Source organism: Pelecanus crispus, chromosome 1 (genome assembly GCF_030463565.1).
Source record: "Pelecanus crispus isolate bPelCri1 chromosome 1, bPelCri1.pri, whole genome shotgun sequence".
Lineage (NCBI taxonomy): Eukaryota > Metazoa > Chordata > Aves > Pelecaniformes > Pelecanidae > Pelecanus > Pelecanus crispus.
Genome location: NC_134643.1, coordinates 34,922,981 through 34,940,235, shown reverse-complemented (window position 1 = coordinate 34,940,235; position 17,255 = coordinate 34,922,981). Strand labels below are relative to the sequence as shown.

Sequence of the window (17,255 nt, the reverse complement as noted above, 5' to 3'; positions counted from 1 at the left end):
CACTTCCTCAAGTTTCCTCCCTTCTATGGATTCTTCAACTTCTTCAGGAAAAGAAAAAAGACTAAAGATTTTGTGTAATAGTTAGGCTTTAGAAAAGGTCAACCATCCATATCAAGGTCCCAGTGATGACTACTAGGCTAGAAAGCATTTCAGAGTGTTTTGAGTCAGCGAAGCATTTCAGAATATTAATAATGAACAACAGTTGAAAACAATGAATGTGCTTGGAGGAGGAATACTTCCATTTCAGGTAACCAATTTTAGGCCTCCTACTTAGCCACTCAGTCTCCCATGTACAGTCCATGGAGGAAGACAAGTTGCTTCAGAAGACTGAGGATGACTCTGCATTAGTAGCTCAGCTCAGGAATGCAGTTTAGATTGTGCCCACTTATTCTCCCCTAATTGAAACTGCATGGTCTCTGCACATGAACGAGATTCATCCAAAATGTACTCCAGCCTCCATTATGCATTCAGTTTATAAGGACCAGACAAGAGCTAAACTGAAGTAAAACCTTGAAATGCACACACTGTGGGCGCTGGGTCCTTGGCACCAACTGTTTCAACTCCACAAACCCATTCCTGCTGAGTCGTGCTACTTACTAACGCAGAGGCAAATGACTAAGCTGGGTACTGAATCACCTTGAGGGTGTTCAGCTCACAACCCTCCGCCTGCTTCAGAAGGAGCTTAGGGTAAGCCTAACCACCTAACTCAGCCTTCTCAAACTAGACACTGGAAGCGGAGAGTGGAAATACTCCTCTCTTCTCCCATCTGTGGCTGCGTTTACACATGAGACTCCCACACAACTCCTTTAATTAAATTCATGAGTTGACCATGGTAAGTGGCTACACTGAATCTTTTAACTGCTTATGAATTCATGATGTAAGCAGTCTCTCTGCTTGACCATTAATTTAAATACTCATGCAAAATCTCAGATTACTTGATGTTTTTCTCTCTTTCATGCAGGCTTCTAATGACCTTAAAAGCATTAACTCAATGTGAGGTCACATAATTATTTTAGCTGTGGATCAGTTGCTTAATAACAGTTTTCTCAGAGTCACGTAATCATGCAGGCTGTAAGGCTTAAGTAATTCTTCCATTTTCTGCCTATGTATTAATGGATGTAACCACTCGCACAAAAAGGAGAAATGAATTAACAGGAGATTTTCAATACTTGGGTTTACAGTGTCCAAAACATACAGAGAAGCATGTATCTGCAAAATTAATCAGCTATTTCTGTAACTACTTAAGAAATCAAATGCTGTTTGAAAGTCAAACATCAATATAGTCTAGTCACCTCATATAGTACAAGCAGGATCTCACTGTGTTTCACCATTAGTAATTAATGGCTCGTCTTTGACTATATCTTAAGTCAGTTAAATAAGTTTATAGGCTGCAGCAGGCAAAAGCTAATACATTTACTTTTAGTCATAATTCTTAATGGATAAAAATTGAGTCTGATTATAAAATGAACTTTTTCTTGATGAAATATTAAATTTTCCATAAGAAAAATATTTGATTTTGACATTACTGTGTTACTGCCTGTCTTTTTTAGTGTCAGAAATATTTATGATTTTAAATAGGACAATGCATGGGTAAAACATTTAAAAAAAATTGCAAAACTAACAGAATATGTTCCTGCCTCATAATAAACAATTGTTGAATGATGTTTATTAAAATTGGCTCTCAAGTGACAGTTAATAAATGCATAGTTCTATTATGCATGCTAAATTCAGCATTCCGAAAACTTAAAAGCAGATAGATCAAAACAATGGAGATAAAAAAGTCACAAAGACAAAATACAGCAACACCAGTAAATGACAGGGAAATAATTCAGACTAAAAAATGACTTATTATTTAGTAACTTATAACAACAATTAATAGAACTAAATTAGAGGCAAATCAGAGTCTTTCTGATGTTTTAGATATGCAGTTTCTCTAGTGCATACAGTTTGATCATACAGCAGAGGAACTCACATCACAAAGTCCCCGTCAAAAAAGCAAAAAACCCAGTTTCTCTATGTTTCTGCTTCTAGCTTACACTCATTCATGGACAATGAATGAAAGAAAAAAAAGGGTATAATAAAATTCAGTTATTAATCTATTTGAATTAAAACCCCTAAACATTTCTTCAGTATTTGGAGAAGTTAGACTGTCTGTATGTGGTGTGTTTCTATGGCTGTTTCACATACGCCCAGACCATAACTGCACCAAACCGCACAAATACTGGATTTAACAGGCTTTGTGTCCTCTACTGTAATCACTCCACTGGCTCTTTGATGTTGCATAGGTTTGGTGTGATGATGGAAAGAGTTGCTTCGACCATGTATTTTCACCTCTGTTTCTAAAAGGTGAAGGGCAAAACTTTTAATCAAGGCGCAGTTCATCTTTAATTAGGAAAAATATAATTAGGCATTATCACCTAATTGCTATTACTGACGGAGAAAGTCATATTTTCACAAGTAGTGACCCGTGCTGTATTATCACTCTGCTGTTTACCACATAATGAATCTGTATTTCTGTTTGGCAGCTTGCCAGCAAAAATGAAAAGGTAATCAACATGCTTCTCTGCAGTCCGGTCATCAAAGTCACTGGCTTCACAGATGAGTAAATAACAAAGTCAAGTTGTGATGTCCGAACAGAAACCCTTCTTTAGGAATAACTATATTTATCTCCTCTGTCAAGACATCAAGTGATACTTGAAATAACCATATACAAAAAGCTTTGCGAAATAGATTAGAAGAACTGTGCTATACATCTGGTGTTGAGTTAGAAAACAGTTTAATGTCTCAAGGCACCACCACGGTAGAGTTTTATACCTGCAAGTAATCATCTAATACACTATTATACAGTTAAGGTAATGTATTAATAAATAGCTTGTGCAATTTTGGGAAGCAATCTATAAAGGAATGTTAGATATACAGTAGGCACGTACTATAATACAAATAAAAACCAAAATTCCTAGAAAAAGCATGCTGAGCACCTTTTGGTATAGGCTGAGTTTCTTATTCTAAACACTATGTAAATCTTAACTTACAAAAGCTAAAACTGAAATCTTATAGTAACTGCTTATTTAAACCGATCTTCCTGGGTATTTGCCTCTATGTCACAGGATTACTCTTAGGGACAGAGGACTCTGGTACTGGCTGTAAAGGGCTATCTTGTTCATTCAGTTGTGCGTTCAAGTTTTCAGAAGTTAGGAGAGAAGAATTAAAAACTATTTCACTTAAGTCTGATTTTATGGATACGAGATGTGGTTCTTGAAAACTTAATGGTTCTTCTACTAACACCTGTGTATTTTCTCGTGTCATTCCCATATCTGACGGTGACTTTCGTTTCATTCTTGTGTATGATTTGTCTAAATTCTCCATGCCTTGGTCAGTTTTCTGAAATCGCCCAAAGAACCAGATGAAGAAACCAAACAAAGCAAAAGCCAGCAAACTTGGAATAAAAGCCAGGCATTTGACATCAAGGCTAGCGCCTGTGAATCTGCTGTGCAAGAACATGTCTCCTTCGGCATAGGTCCGGTTGGTCAATGGGTTAGTGTTATTGGATCTCCACTCCCAAGATAACTTAGTTCTATTAAGGTCTTTCAAGCTTTCCGAGTCCTTCACTGTGTAGATCTTCTGTCCAGGACCGATATACTGACCATATTCATGAGGTTTGTAAAATATTTGGTTCTTCCACATATTCAGATCCAAGATTAAAACAAGGAAGATAATTCCATAGTTAAACCATTTGCCTGTTTGGAAAAAGAAAGTTCTGTCACCTGATATATCCATTTTAGAAGCAGTACAAATACAGTCATATGTGAAAGCTACTCAGAAAAAAAATCCTTTTTTTATTAATCTGTAAAGCAAAGCTGTAATAAAATTTCCACCTTAGTCAGATTTATGCTGAATATCCCCTAGTATGTCACAATTAGGTCTGAGCACATAATAAAATAATTTTGTAATATAAGTATAGCAGTATATCAATTGAATTCACATTGCAGTTTGTAGGTGACTTGTTGATTACACCAGCAGGTGATGTGGTATAGATCGATAAACCTAAAAAAGTATTAACACCAGGTCTTAAAAAATATTCCCATGGAAATTTTCCATGAAAAGGCCATACCTGATAGAACCGTTTATATGCCAGCAATGACTGAAGTGACTGAAGTTTTTATGGTTGGTAATTATGTAAATTTTAAGATTATATACATATATATTCTGATATATCAACTCTATTAGGTTTGTGTGGCAAGCTTTTGGTAGCGGGGGGGGCTACAGGGATGATGTCTGTAAGAAGCTGCTAGAAGCTTCCCCGGTGTCCGACAGAGCCAATGCCAGCCAGCTCCAAGACGGACCCGCCGCTGGCCAAGGCCGAGCCCATCAGCAATGGTGGAAGCACCTCTGTGATAACATATTTAAGAAGGGAGGGGGGAAACAACTGCGCAACGGCAGCTGAAGAGAGGAGTGAGAATATGTGAGAGGAACGACTCTGCAGACACCAAGGTCAGTGCAGAAGGAGGGGGAGGAGGTGCTGCAGGTGCCAGAGCAGAGATTCCCGTGCAGCCCGTGGTGAAGACCATGGTGAGGCAGGCTGTGCCCCTGCAGCCCAGGGAGGTTTATGATGGAGCAGATCTCCACCTGCAGCCCAGGGAGGACCCCACGCTGGAGCAGGTGGATGCCCAAAGGAGGTTGTGACCCTATGGGAAGCCCACATTGGAGCAGGCTCCTGGCAGGACCTGTGGCCCCATGGAGAGAGGAGCCCACGCTGGAGCAGGTTTGCTGGCAGGGCTTGTGACCCCATGGGGGACCCACGCTGGAGCAGTCTGCTCCTGAAGGACTGCACCCCATGGAAGGGACCCATGCTGGAGCAGTTCGTGAAGAACTGTAACCTGTGGGAAGGACCCACATTGGAGAAGTTGGTGGAGGACTGTCTCCCTTGGGAGGGACCCCACGCTGGAGCAGGGGAAGAGTGTGAAGAGTCCTCCCTTGAGGAGGAAGGAGCGGCAGAGACAACGTGTGATGAACTGACCGCAACCCCCATTCCCCGTGCCCCTGCACTGCTTGGGGGGAGGAGGTAGAGAAAATCAGGAGTGAAGTTAACCCTGGGAAGAAGGGAAGGGTGGGGGGAAAGTGTTTTAAGATTTAGTTTTTATTTCTCATTATCCTACTTTTGATTGGCAATAAATTAAACTAAATTCCCCAAGTTGAGTCTGTTTTGCTCGTGATGCTAATTGGTAAGTGATCTCTCCCTCTCCTTATCTTGGCCCACGAGCCTTTTGTTATATTTTCTCTCCCCTGTCCAGCTGAGGAGGTGAGTGATACAGTGGCTTTGGTGGGCATCTGGCATCCAGCCAGGGTCAACCCACCACACCAACCATGGTGCGCAGCCATATTTAAGTGGGGGTAATTGGATGAACTGTGATTTAGAGATATTACTCCCTTGAGAAATAGCAAGAGCTGACTGTAGTCTTGGGAAGCTAGTCAGCTTAGCTTTTCCTACAGTCCATGTAGTGAGAAACTCCTCCAAGGAGTGACTCATATTCTAACATTAAGCTCCCTCAATACTGGAGGAGGAAACCTTTCTCCTTTTATTGTTTAAAATTGCTTTTTTGCATGTTTCCTCCATCCAAAGGACATTAAAGATAACTTTATGCAATTACAAAGTTGGCCCTGCTTTGAGTACAGTGTTGGAATAGATGAACTCCAGGTGTCCCTTCTAACCTAAATTATTCTATGAATACACAAACCAAATTATACTATTTTCATAGTCAAAGCATCTCTCACATTCTAGCTGGACATATGTTCTTACCTGTACAGTGATGATTGGCACCACCCAAGAACCCAGAAAATCTACATGTTAGCCTCATGTGAAAGGACATTCATGTAGGAATGTTCCTGCTGGTGATGAATGATACTGGTCTATGCTGAAATCATATTTAAGTACGTTTCAAGTGAAAAAGAAAATGAATGTATCAGAGTATCTATTGGCTTGTAAAGAATAAATGGATTCCAGTTCTTGAAAGTCTGTGTGTTCAACTTGTACAACCAGAATGCTCCAGGAGGGTAAGGAGGGTAACTCCTTGTATTTCAGCAATTGTGTTTAATAGTCCTCTTCAGTCTAGATTATACTTAGACTGAAAATGAACAAGAATGTTCATTCTCTTGTTCATTATCTCGCATTATTGTCACTATCCGGAAATCGAACTGCACTGAAAAGACCTAGCAGCCAATCATGTTCACATAATTCCTGAATAAATCCTCTATCTTTTTTCTGGGTTTTCATCAATATTATAATTGACTTGTTAAAGAAAATAATGGTTTTAAAAGTTTATCACCACATTTTATAATATTTAAGTTTCCTAAATCAACACAAAGACACTGAAAATGATGCTAAAATATGAAATACAATAACAAATGATACAATCTAGCTTGATGCTGTTTCCTGCAGATTTTTGCCCTGTATTTTGTGTGTTTCTCTCCATCAGAATAACCCTAGGTTCCCCATCATGTATGACCTTTCAACAGACAGAGACAGAATATATCTTGCATAGTGTGTGTTGACAGGCTGGCTGGGACACACATATTCGCTGATCAATTGGCTGCTGTCAGACAGAATATAATGGCTGACTTCTCCCTGCTTTTTCCTGAGCTGGGCACTAACTTACATGTTTCTCCTTTACCCAGCCACCATTTCTTAGGACACAATGATAATGCCACTATTTTTCAGATTCCCATCCTCTAAAGAATGTTTTTTAAACTGGCCATGGGTTCAAAAGTTATTTGATGCTGAGTGTTGGGTAGAGAGAGAGTGAGACCAACCCCCACACAGAACATGATCACATAATTGTCATTTCCTTAGGAAAATAGGCTAAACACAAATGACAATGAAACAAACATTAGAACCATTATCTGTTTATCTATGTCCAGTTTGAAAGAAAATATGATTTACTGCGTTGTAAACTTCCTTTCTCTGTTATGGTTGTTCACTTGGACACTTTTTGGAACAACAATTTGTGGTCAAATATTACTCTGTTTCAAGCAGAAAGCAACCCCTTGCTTCATTGTCCCAAAGTTAATTCTTTAAGCTATATTCTTTTCCCAGAAAAATGCATCATAAGCCCACCCAAAAACCCCTTCCACTTCTTTTGTTACTGGCTTCATCAAAATATTATCTGTGGTACTTTGTGCTTCTGCAGAGCCAAACCAGGTGACTTTCCAGAGAGATCTGCTAGATCCTAGGGATGGTAGGAAGGGGAAAAACTCATGTAAGACCAGTATTACTCTTTATCTTCAGCTAGACATTGCAAGAGTGAAGATGTGTAGGGAGAAAACAGACAACTGAAAGATCAAAATACGAAGCATAATGAAATGGGGACATTATTGAGATGGCCTTTATAAAGGCCAAAATACACTGTTATGGTTTTCTTGATTGTAGGTTTCAGGTATGACTGAGAAAGGAAACTTAGACATTGCAATGCTAAGCTGTGACCTACCTCCTCTTTAGGCATGATGGCACTCAGTGGACTTCCCTGAAATCATCTGTGTGACCACATTGTCCTAAATGTGGCATGTGTAAAGCAAGCCACCTGAGAAGTAAAACTTGAGATAGCAGCCTGCTGCTGGTGAAGAAGTTGACTAAGAAGCTAGCAGAAAACACCAAAAATGCTGAATAGAGGTAGCCAGGTGCTTGGTCTCAGGCTTCATGTAGTACCTGTCCTACACTGTGGTTTCATAACTGTGAATCTCTTCTAAGACAGATCTGTCTAAAAAAGGCTCCACCCCTCTTATGTTAAGAATTTGAGTGCTCACCTGATCTAAGAGAGATATGCATTTCAAATATTCCTGTTTCATAAAATACATGAACTTGAAACTCCATCACTCAGCTCCTAGACTGAGTTAGGCAGGCAGAAGCACAGCCCTAAGCTCTGCTGTTGGGATCGCTGGGTCAGTGTAGACTATAAAGGGTGTTTAGACAAACAGCTTAGATGCAGACACCCCAGTTAACTCAGATGAACTGCAACCTGTATGTCTAAATGGCAGCTAGTTGCCCGAGACCTGCTTCTGTTCTACAGTGGATCTTCCCAAAACTCCTTAAATTTCTCATTTCTAGAGAATTTTCCCATCCTCTGCATCACTGTCATGCTCGATGAGCTCTATGATTTTTCCTTTTCTTTTAAAAACTGTTGTCACCAGAACCAAACACTGTATATGAGTAACAGTCTTACTACAACCATATATGAACACAGTGACATCTTCCTACTCCTACTCAGTATTCTCTGTAGCCAAGGGCTGCATTAATCTCCTTAGACACAAAATGACTGGCAGTTAGTGCTGTCTCAGTTACTTACAGAAAGTATTTGCCTTTTTCTAGAATACTGTGTCCTGTGCTGTCTATCCCTCTTCTAAGACACGTACTTTACTGCTGTAGTAGCAGGTGTGATAGCCAAATAAAACCAGTTTACCAAGCAATCTTTCTAGATCAGTGATAAATGTATCGAAGCGGACTGAACCAAGAGGCCTGAGAGCCTCCACTCACAAACATCTGTACTTGACATGTACATGACAAGTACTTTTTGAGACTTGTTATACTAACCAACCTTTAACATTATACACATGTATAATCTATGTATGTGAAATGATCACCTATTGCAACTTGATTTTAGCCTAATGTCTTTTATAGCAAACTTTAAGTCATATATCAAGATTATATAGGAAATAAGCTTGGTAAATTAGAAGTCACTCTTGACCTCTCACCTTATGCATAAACAAGCTCAAGCTTATAGTTTTGCAAAAAGTCAGAATAAATATATTATGAAGCTATAGATATTAATTTTCTTTATATATATATATAATTTCTTTTACAGTGCTTCAAATTTCGTTATAGATGAAAAGTGGTAAGGGAAAATGGAGTCACACACTATGAAGTAATTTAATTTGTCTCTTAACCGATTTCTGTAGGTCACGTACCACTATTGTTCTAGGGTTGGTTCTACTCCAGAAAGGTCTGTGTGGCCAAGAATACTGGCCTACACCAGGCACCATTTAGCACTTCTTGGAGCAGGTGGATTTTTCAGAGACACAATTTGAAATGGAAGGATGTACTAAGATCAGCTCTCAAGACTAGTCAATCATATGAGCAAACTGCAAAGAATTATACCCAGACTCTTCAATGAAGTTACAATGAAGAAAATTAGGTGGTAAAATAGGCTGTGTCATTCAGCCATGCACCACCTAAAGAAAGATGTGGTTGATAATGGGCTTTCACAGTGCTGACATCCTTACATGCTACACATGACATTTGGAGTCAGGAATCTGGTTTGGTGCATTTGGAAATGTGGTGCAATATTGAAATTTGGTGCAATAAAGATCCCCAAAAAGAAAAATTGGAGGTATGTAGCTAGCCAAGAGCATGCACTGGGTGTCCTTGTGAGGCTGTGATGCAAAACGTGAAACCTTTTTCTAGGCACTGTAGCCTACAACCACTATTTGGGGATGAAAACTCAATCCCTGTTTTCTGAGAAAGCATGGCTGTTGAGGAGGATTGTATCTTCATGGCTAGGGCACTCACCAGAAGGAAACCTTGACCATAGAACAATCCTCACTTTGGACCTGCATTGTAGGCCCATGCTCTGAACACCAGCCTATACGGGACTCTGCTTAGAAACACTTTCCCCTCCCTGCTGAAGCTGAACAATTGTGCACTGCACGTGAATGCCAGGGGCCTTCTCATGGTGAAAGAGGTATGGATTTTTCTTTTTCCTTTTTTCAGAAAGGCACCTGTTTTCACCAGCTGAACAAGGTATTTGGGCAGTGCTCATTTTTAAAGAGGCTGATAAGGTCTATGAGAGGTTCAGCAACCAGTCCACAATCCCACATGAAATTGATTTACTGGGCAATTGAGGCAGATCCCGCAGGTCCAAATATTCCAAACCAGCTGCTGATTCTGGATCATTTTTATTTTTGTATGTCCGTTCTGTAACAGAACAGTTAAAAAAGAGATCTCATATAGAAACCAGTCCTCAGCATCCCTCCTGAGGTCAAGAGCAAATGTGAAAATTCCACTTATTAAGGCTAGACTCAAGCGGCCTCAAGCTGTGCAACCGCAGCCAGAGGCTAGTGTAGGGAATGTTGACTTTAGACTCTTAGCTCAGTGGCAATTTGTGTCTAAAAACATTCAGATACCTCTGTAAAACATTCAGGTATCTTCAAAACATTCTTTGTATCTTCTGTCACATTAGTGTGACACATTAGCTAGATACATGCATACAGACCACTCACAGCTGAACTAAGCCACAAATCCTCTGAGTTATTTTCACATCTGTGTGCATGGACAGCTTTGTTTTTACCTCTAACCTTTCTATTTTTGCCCATGGGCTCCCTCAGGCTTCCCTGTGCAGGCAATGCTTGGCGTGAATCTAGATACACTTTAGGTTTAACTCCACAAGCCAGCCATGCTAGGCATTTGCCAGCCATGAAGGTGATGATTTCTCCTTTGGGTGGAAGGGCACTCTGGCTAGATCAGCACTCACAAACACGTTTATAAACAGCCAGAAAAATCTCCCATCTGTCTTGATACAGGTATCAAGAAAGAATCTGGAGTAGCAAAATTTGCTTTTAAGTTTTACAAATTTCCCTGGGTATTACAGAAACTAGGATAAACTATGTATTTTCATAAACAGCAGCCCAAGAAGGAAAACACACACTTTGCAACGAGCCATCTGTCGAGGGAAATCCAGATGAGTTAAGCAGATGCAGGAATTCAAGTTATTTTTGATGTTCATAGATAAAAGCAGCTATCAAAATAGGATAAAAATATTTAATACTGAGTAGATGCTTGCTAGGAGTTCCTAGATGCAAAGAAATTTGAGCAAAACAAGGTACTTAGTTACCAGTAAAATAAGATATGCTTTTGATATTAAATTAAAATTACACTGAAGCATTTCAGCTACAGGCTGTAGATGTTAATTCACTATTACTGCCAACTTACAACATTCAGAAATCACAAAGTCAGGCCTAAGAAAGCATGTTATTAGTTTAAAGTAACAAGATGAGTTAAAAATAATACACTTAGTACTGTTTTATTTATCTGCTTTCTTAGACATGGAGTTATGCAGAAGCAACATTTTATTTTTTTTCTCTGCAATCGTGAGCTTTATTTTATGAAAGCTGAAATTCTCATGTAGTTACTGAATTCAGGAGCTAAGACTTTAAGACAAAATAGCAAAAAAAAAAAAAAAGAATAGCAACTGTCTTAAGACTTGTGATAAAATCAGGAGAGTTGGCAACACAAAACATGTAACTGAAATCCTTCATCTGCAAGAACTTGCATGAAGCCATCAAGCACACACCAACAGAAAGGTGGTTCAAAGTCCTTTACTCCTCTGAATATCCCTTTACTTAGAGCTGCCTCTTTGTGAGACCATGGCACATTAAAGCAACCCAGCACCGAAGAGGGCTGCTCAGGGGAGTCCTAGGGCTGCTCTTATTTATATCAATCAACAGTGACCAAAACAGACTGTAAAAGAAGTTATGAAGAATAAAATTTGCCAGGAAAAAGGTGGTAAATGTTATTTCAGCTGTGCTTTCTCTCTCCTTGCTATTTGGGAGAAAAGGGTTTCCAGTTTCTACAAATCAGGGCACAGGCAATAGATTTACAGCCTGACTTTATCCCTATAGAAAGCACTAAAATAAATTATATTCTGGCCTTATTCTTCTTTTCCTGCTTGTTACTAAAAAGAAGTCCTAAGGTTAAATTTTATATTCTCGATCCCAAGTATTAAACAGGGCTTAAATACAGCAAGCTTACTGCCATTATCAGTGTCCTACCCCCATGTCACCTGCTGCAGTTGCATTCATGTGCATTGCTTTCTACCCTCATTTAAGTTTGGATTACATTCATCTTGTTATATATATATATATATAGAACCAGTTCTTTCTTTCTTTTATTAGCTCCTTGATTTGAGTAGAAAATTACAGGTATCTATACATCCACACAATAACTAGAGCTTGAAAATGATCCAAGATGATACCCTAACCTAAGACAAGAACGGATGGCAAGAACAGATGGTTCAAGCAAAACTTACCCAAAGGGAGGTTCTTGTGCCATGTGTTATGGCTGTTTATTAGATCTCCTAAAGGGTGGTGTAGCACTGAGATAAAACAGGCACTCAGTAGACGGAGTACGTGACGTGCAGTCAAATGGATTGATTTGTCTAGTGAATCTAATAAATGGATCTTGTTAATGCTGAGCAGGGAAAAATACTCCTCAGTCCCTATTCATTAGCTCATCCTCATTAAAAGAACACCTTCTCGCCAGAAAATCAGAAAGGCCTCCAGTCCTCTCTGCAGAAGACTCTGCAATGCATAAATACTAGTTTCTCTTGGTTGGTCTGTTTTCAAACAGCAGCACTGCTAGCAGTTGTATTTCTGGTGCCTAATTTATGTTTTTTGCTGTTGCTTATTCTTTGCTCTTCCCTGATTATCATCAATATCCCTGTCTCTTCTACAACGCAAAACTGGTCTTTGCTCTTCAGTCCCTCTTCTACCACCCGTTGTTTTTCATCTACCTTAATTATACCCTGAGTTTCTATGTCTGATGGCGCAGCCCACTCTGCCATGCCTCAGTCATTGTTCATGCTCGTCTGTGCACCCATTCCGCTACTTCTCCTTATACAATGGAATAACTGCAGGGCATCTGGGAGCCTTGTGGGACTGAGCCCCTCCAAATTCATGCACTAGTCTCGAGAAGTAAAAAAAATCTTTTTCACTCTCTCTGAATACCATGCCTCTAATTCACATCAAATATTTGATGCTTATACTCTTTTTTTCCCTCTGCTTTCCCTTTCTGCTCACTTGGGAGAGAAAAATGTGTTCATCATGTACGCATCCCATCTCCTCTCACCCTACACCTTCTAGTCACTGACCATGAGATCATTTACTTCATCCTGTTCCATAAACCACTAGTGGCTCAAAACGGTCTCACTCAGACGTGCCCCAGCCCTTCTTTCTTCTTGCTGGCTGTCTGTTCTCTCTCAGTATTCCAGCAGGGCACCGACATCCAGTTTTGAAAAACTTTCCATCCCTCCATCTGTACTTCCTACTGGCCAATTTGCCTTCCCTCATTGAATAGCCAGCAGGCAACTTTTGCACTCATTTTCTCTTCTTTTCTATTTTTTAATCCGATCACTAAGATTTCTATCTTCTCTGCTGAACATGCCTTTTCTGAGGCCTCATTCAGCCTATCTCAGCTGAGTCCTGGGTTCATAATTCTTTCCTCCTCAGCACATTTTCTTCCCTTGGCTTTTGCTGCCTGGTGAGCTTGTGACTCACCTGCTAGCTCCTGGCCTTATCTTTGTGTCATCTCTGAATGCTCCTTTTGTCCCTGCTCTGCAGGAGTTTCACAGGGCTGTGTCATAGGATGCCCTCATCTACCGTATTCCTGCACAGTATCATGTGCTGTGATTGTTTATATTAGCAGTTAAAGACCCCTGTAAATTCACACCTGCATTCTTTTGCTATCCATTATTATCTGACTCTTCCCAACATAGAGAGAGGAGCTATGCTCCTTCTGCATAGCTTGAAGGTAAAATGAAAATATTTATCCCTGTTTAACCTTCTTCTCCTTTTCATTCCCTACTGTTATTAAAATACTGTCTCACAGTATGCAAGGATCAGGTACTTTTTATCTATATGTACCATCCATTTGAATAACTGCAATTCTATTTTATTTGAGGTTATTTAACTGTCTGCTTCTGGTTAGATGACTGATGGAAGTCTGGTTATGAGTGGCCTTTGCCAGATGAGAATGACCGAAGTTATGAAAAGTTATTAGCATAAATCATAGCAAAGGCATCTGAAAGCATAAGAGATTTCAAAATGAAATAAGCCGCTAATTCCCCTGGAGAGTAATTTTAGATAAAAGATCTCTGAAGCTACATTAGGTATTACTTAGTGTCACAAGAAGTTGCTGAAATCCATGAAAAACAGCAGGTCTCTCTGATTCGTAAGATACAGGTTCCTCTTTCCCTGAGATGTTTATATATGGATGATATGGATGTGGACAGATAAACAGATAGAAAAATAGTAATCTGGGACACACACACACAAAAATATGTGGTTAAGAACATGATAACATACATTTATTACACAGAAGCAGTTCACTGTGTGACTGTGTCACAATCTGTAAGATTACATACCTGTTATATGTATGTGATATTCCTCTTTGAAGATCTTTTGGAAATAAGGTACTCTGAACTGCATGTGTGCAGATGGCAAGCCTGGAAGATTCACTTCAACATCACCCATAAAATGTGGAAACTCCCAGTCCTGTTAAAAAAAGAAAAGTAAGAGCCTAAATATAAGCTTTAATGGTATATTTTTGCCCTTTAAAACGGCTTAAGTTAATAAAAGGGAAAGATTATATTTTTAAGCCTCCCATTATTGCATTTTTTTACTTTGAACGCCTTGAAATAGAATACCTTGTTTATATTGGATATTACAATTTGATTTTTACTTCAGCTCCATGTAATTATGTGTTTAAAAGTTCACTTCAGAATGACAATATTGAACCCACTGTACCAGCTGATAGTACAAAATAGTCTAACCTTATTAATACCTATATAGCAACCTTGCAATACTAGTTACAACTTCTGTTACTAATTTGGCAAACAATTTACAGGTAAGAAATTGGCAAAGAAGGCCTGAGCCTTTCCAACATATCATATATCTGTATTCTACTTGTTCAACTTATAGGGTGTTTTCTGTATTTGGCCTTAATACATCTAAAGAAACACCCCCTGCAAAGTGCAGGCCCTTCAGCGTAATCAGCCTGAATCAATCCATCACAGCTTTCTCCACTGCTGTATTTCAGCTGACAAGTTAATGCTGGAAATGTGGAAGCTCTTACTTATCGTCAAGCATATTTTGGTAGCATGTGGTAATCCAGCTGAGGAGGAGCTGCATTTAAAGGAATTTTTCGCTTGGTTATCTGCACCCACCATCAGTCACTTGAAAATAGGTATAATAGCACGGCTCGTTAGAGCCAAAACTGAAAGTCTGGCAGTAGTGCTAGAATCAGTACGATTACTGCCAGAGTGCTTACTCTGTGCACTGCAGACAGTTGGTGATCTGCTGTTAAAAGCACACTGGCCCTGTTCCCATGCATACCTCTGGATTTGTATCCCACAAGTTAGTGCAACAAGCACTTGAATAAGTGAGATAAAGGAATCTGAAACGTGAGGAGCTCTGTGACTTGTGCTTCCTTCACATGAAAACCATTCCAGCACAGCCATCTCCCCAAGAGAACCAATTCCTTTTTTTTTTTTTTTTTCAGCTTTATAAGGCCGGAAAGTTTCCTACCAGGGTAATGAAAAAAAATCACTCAAAAATAAGACTAATGTCTGAAAGAAATCACTGTATATAAATCAACTTCCAAGAACTGCTAAGCGCTCCAACATTTTCTACAGTGGAAGGGAAATGGAAGAGTTTTACCAGCAGGGAATAGCATGGCCCAAACACTAAGAGGAGCTGATTTGTGCCAACTCTTTGTGATACTGAGTTAAACAGATTAACAGGAGTACAAGCAAGGAGAAAACCTGGCCCTCTGTACCTCGTTCTCAATGTTCACAGCGATACAGAAAGTGCCAATTTACAGATGCAAAAAATAAGAGAAATAAGGATGCTCTCCTTTTGCCTCATCACTAATGCAACACATGCACTCCTGGTCACGAGGTATGGTAATAACTGCCCAGCTGCACAATCCCTTACACAGCATCTGCAACCATCCCCTTGCAGGCAGCAGACATTCAAAAACTGCCCTAAGACAAAGATTTTATGGTTGTACACTCTCAGTTCGCAGTACCTAATACATATCTCTGGACTGGTGTCTCATATTAAGTCATACATACCCAGGAATAAATAGGAAGAAGTACATTACGTATTCCTGAAGATAAACAAATGGAGGGCTGTGGACTCTGCATTAGAAATAAGTAAACATGGGACTACAAATCCAGCCTCCTGCTCTTGCCCTGCCCCAATGCTCCTACAGTGCCTTTTGCTGATTTACAGATAAAATTCCACGATACAGAGTTTTGTATTGGACTGTGTCTTTGCATCTGAGTTTTATTAAAAAGTTAGGCATTTTTTCTGATCTGTATGAATATTACCTGATAACGAGTAACTAGTATGCCAGCTCTGTCTGATGTGCAATTTACTGTATTATTTGTCTCAGCAAACAACTACTGAGACTGGAAAATATTTCATAAAACAAAAGCAAAACAGAGAGATCCAATCCCAACAGTGCGCTACTGTTTACATTATAACAGACAGGTGAGTGGAGAGCTCATTAGAAAAATAAATATTTGACACTCCAAACTACGGCTACCTTTCACGTGTGCATTATTTCACATTTTATATATATATTCCCCATACTGTATGAAGCATGCCTGAATTGTATCATGACCTCTGTTACCCTGTAGCCCTGTAATATGGTATTGCCATTGCTAGAGAGATGGGCACAGGCTGGCACTGGAGACCTCACAGCTATAAACAACTCACCAGTGCTCAGCTAAAGAAATGCAGATCTGAGGCTGGACAAAACTGCTTTTACGGGTAACAAGGAGAACAAAGAAGTATCTAACATACATGAAAGGCATCTAACATACATGATAGGCACTGTTATAGTAAACCCAGCTGTAACGTGGAGCTTCAGATCAGTGAAGAAGCAGCAAAGTCTGAAAGTGTGTTAGCAAACATAAAAATGCCCCCAAGTAGATCCTAGAGCGAGGAAAAAGAAACCATCACGATGAACATCACATCCAATGACCCACCATAATGCCCCCACCGACCTCCACCAGACTGAAACTGCCCATTTCAGGACCCGCTGGAGTACGGGGGGAGTGGATGAAACACCGGGAAAAGCAGTAGAAGCTGAGAAGTGCATATATAACAATTCTGACATTATTATTATTATTACTGAAACCTTTTTCTGCACAGAAGTATTACTTTCTGTAATAATTAGATCTCAATTAATAATGATTCTTGGATTACACTGTTAACATTTAAATTATACTAATAATAAATTCTTGGCTTTATCTATAAGGTGCTTCTTCTTTGCCCATAAATAACGTTTCAAATGTAACACCTTTATCAGTATGATTATAAAATCTGTTATTTAAGAACAGAAAGAAGAACGGAAATACAGAAACAAAAAAACCCAACAACAAAATAAAACAAAACACAATAAAATGTATTTGAAAGCAATATTAAAA

At 39.4% G+C, this 17,255-nt stretch overlaps 1 protein-coding gene across 1 annotated transcript in view; it reads right to left on the bottom strand.

Annotated features, from left to right (window-relative positions):
* Positions 1 to 3,096: 3,096 nt before the first annotated feature.
* Positions 3,097 to 17,255, bottom strand: part of TMEM117 (transmembrane protein 117) — a 225,310-nt gene continuing 211,151 nt past the window's right edge. The window contains 2 exon segments of the mRNA XM_075727575.1: positions 3,097 to 3,737; positions 14,184 to 14,313. Coding sequence (XP_075583690.1) covers positions 3,097 to 3,737; positions 14,184 to 14,313 — 771 coding nt within the window.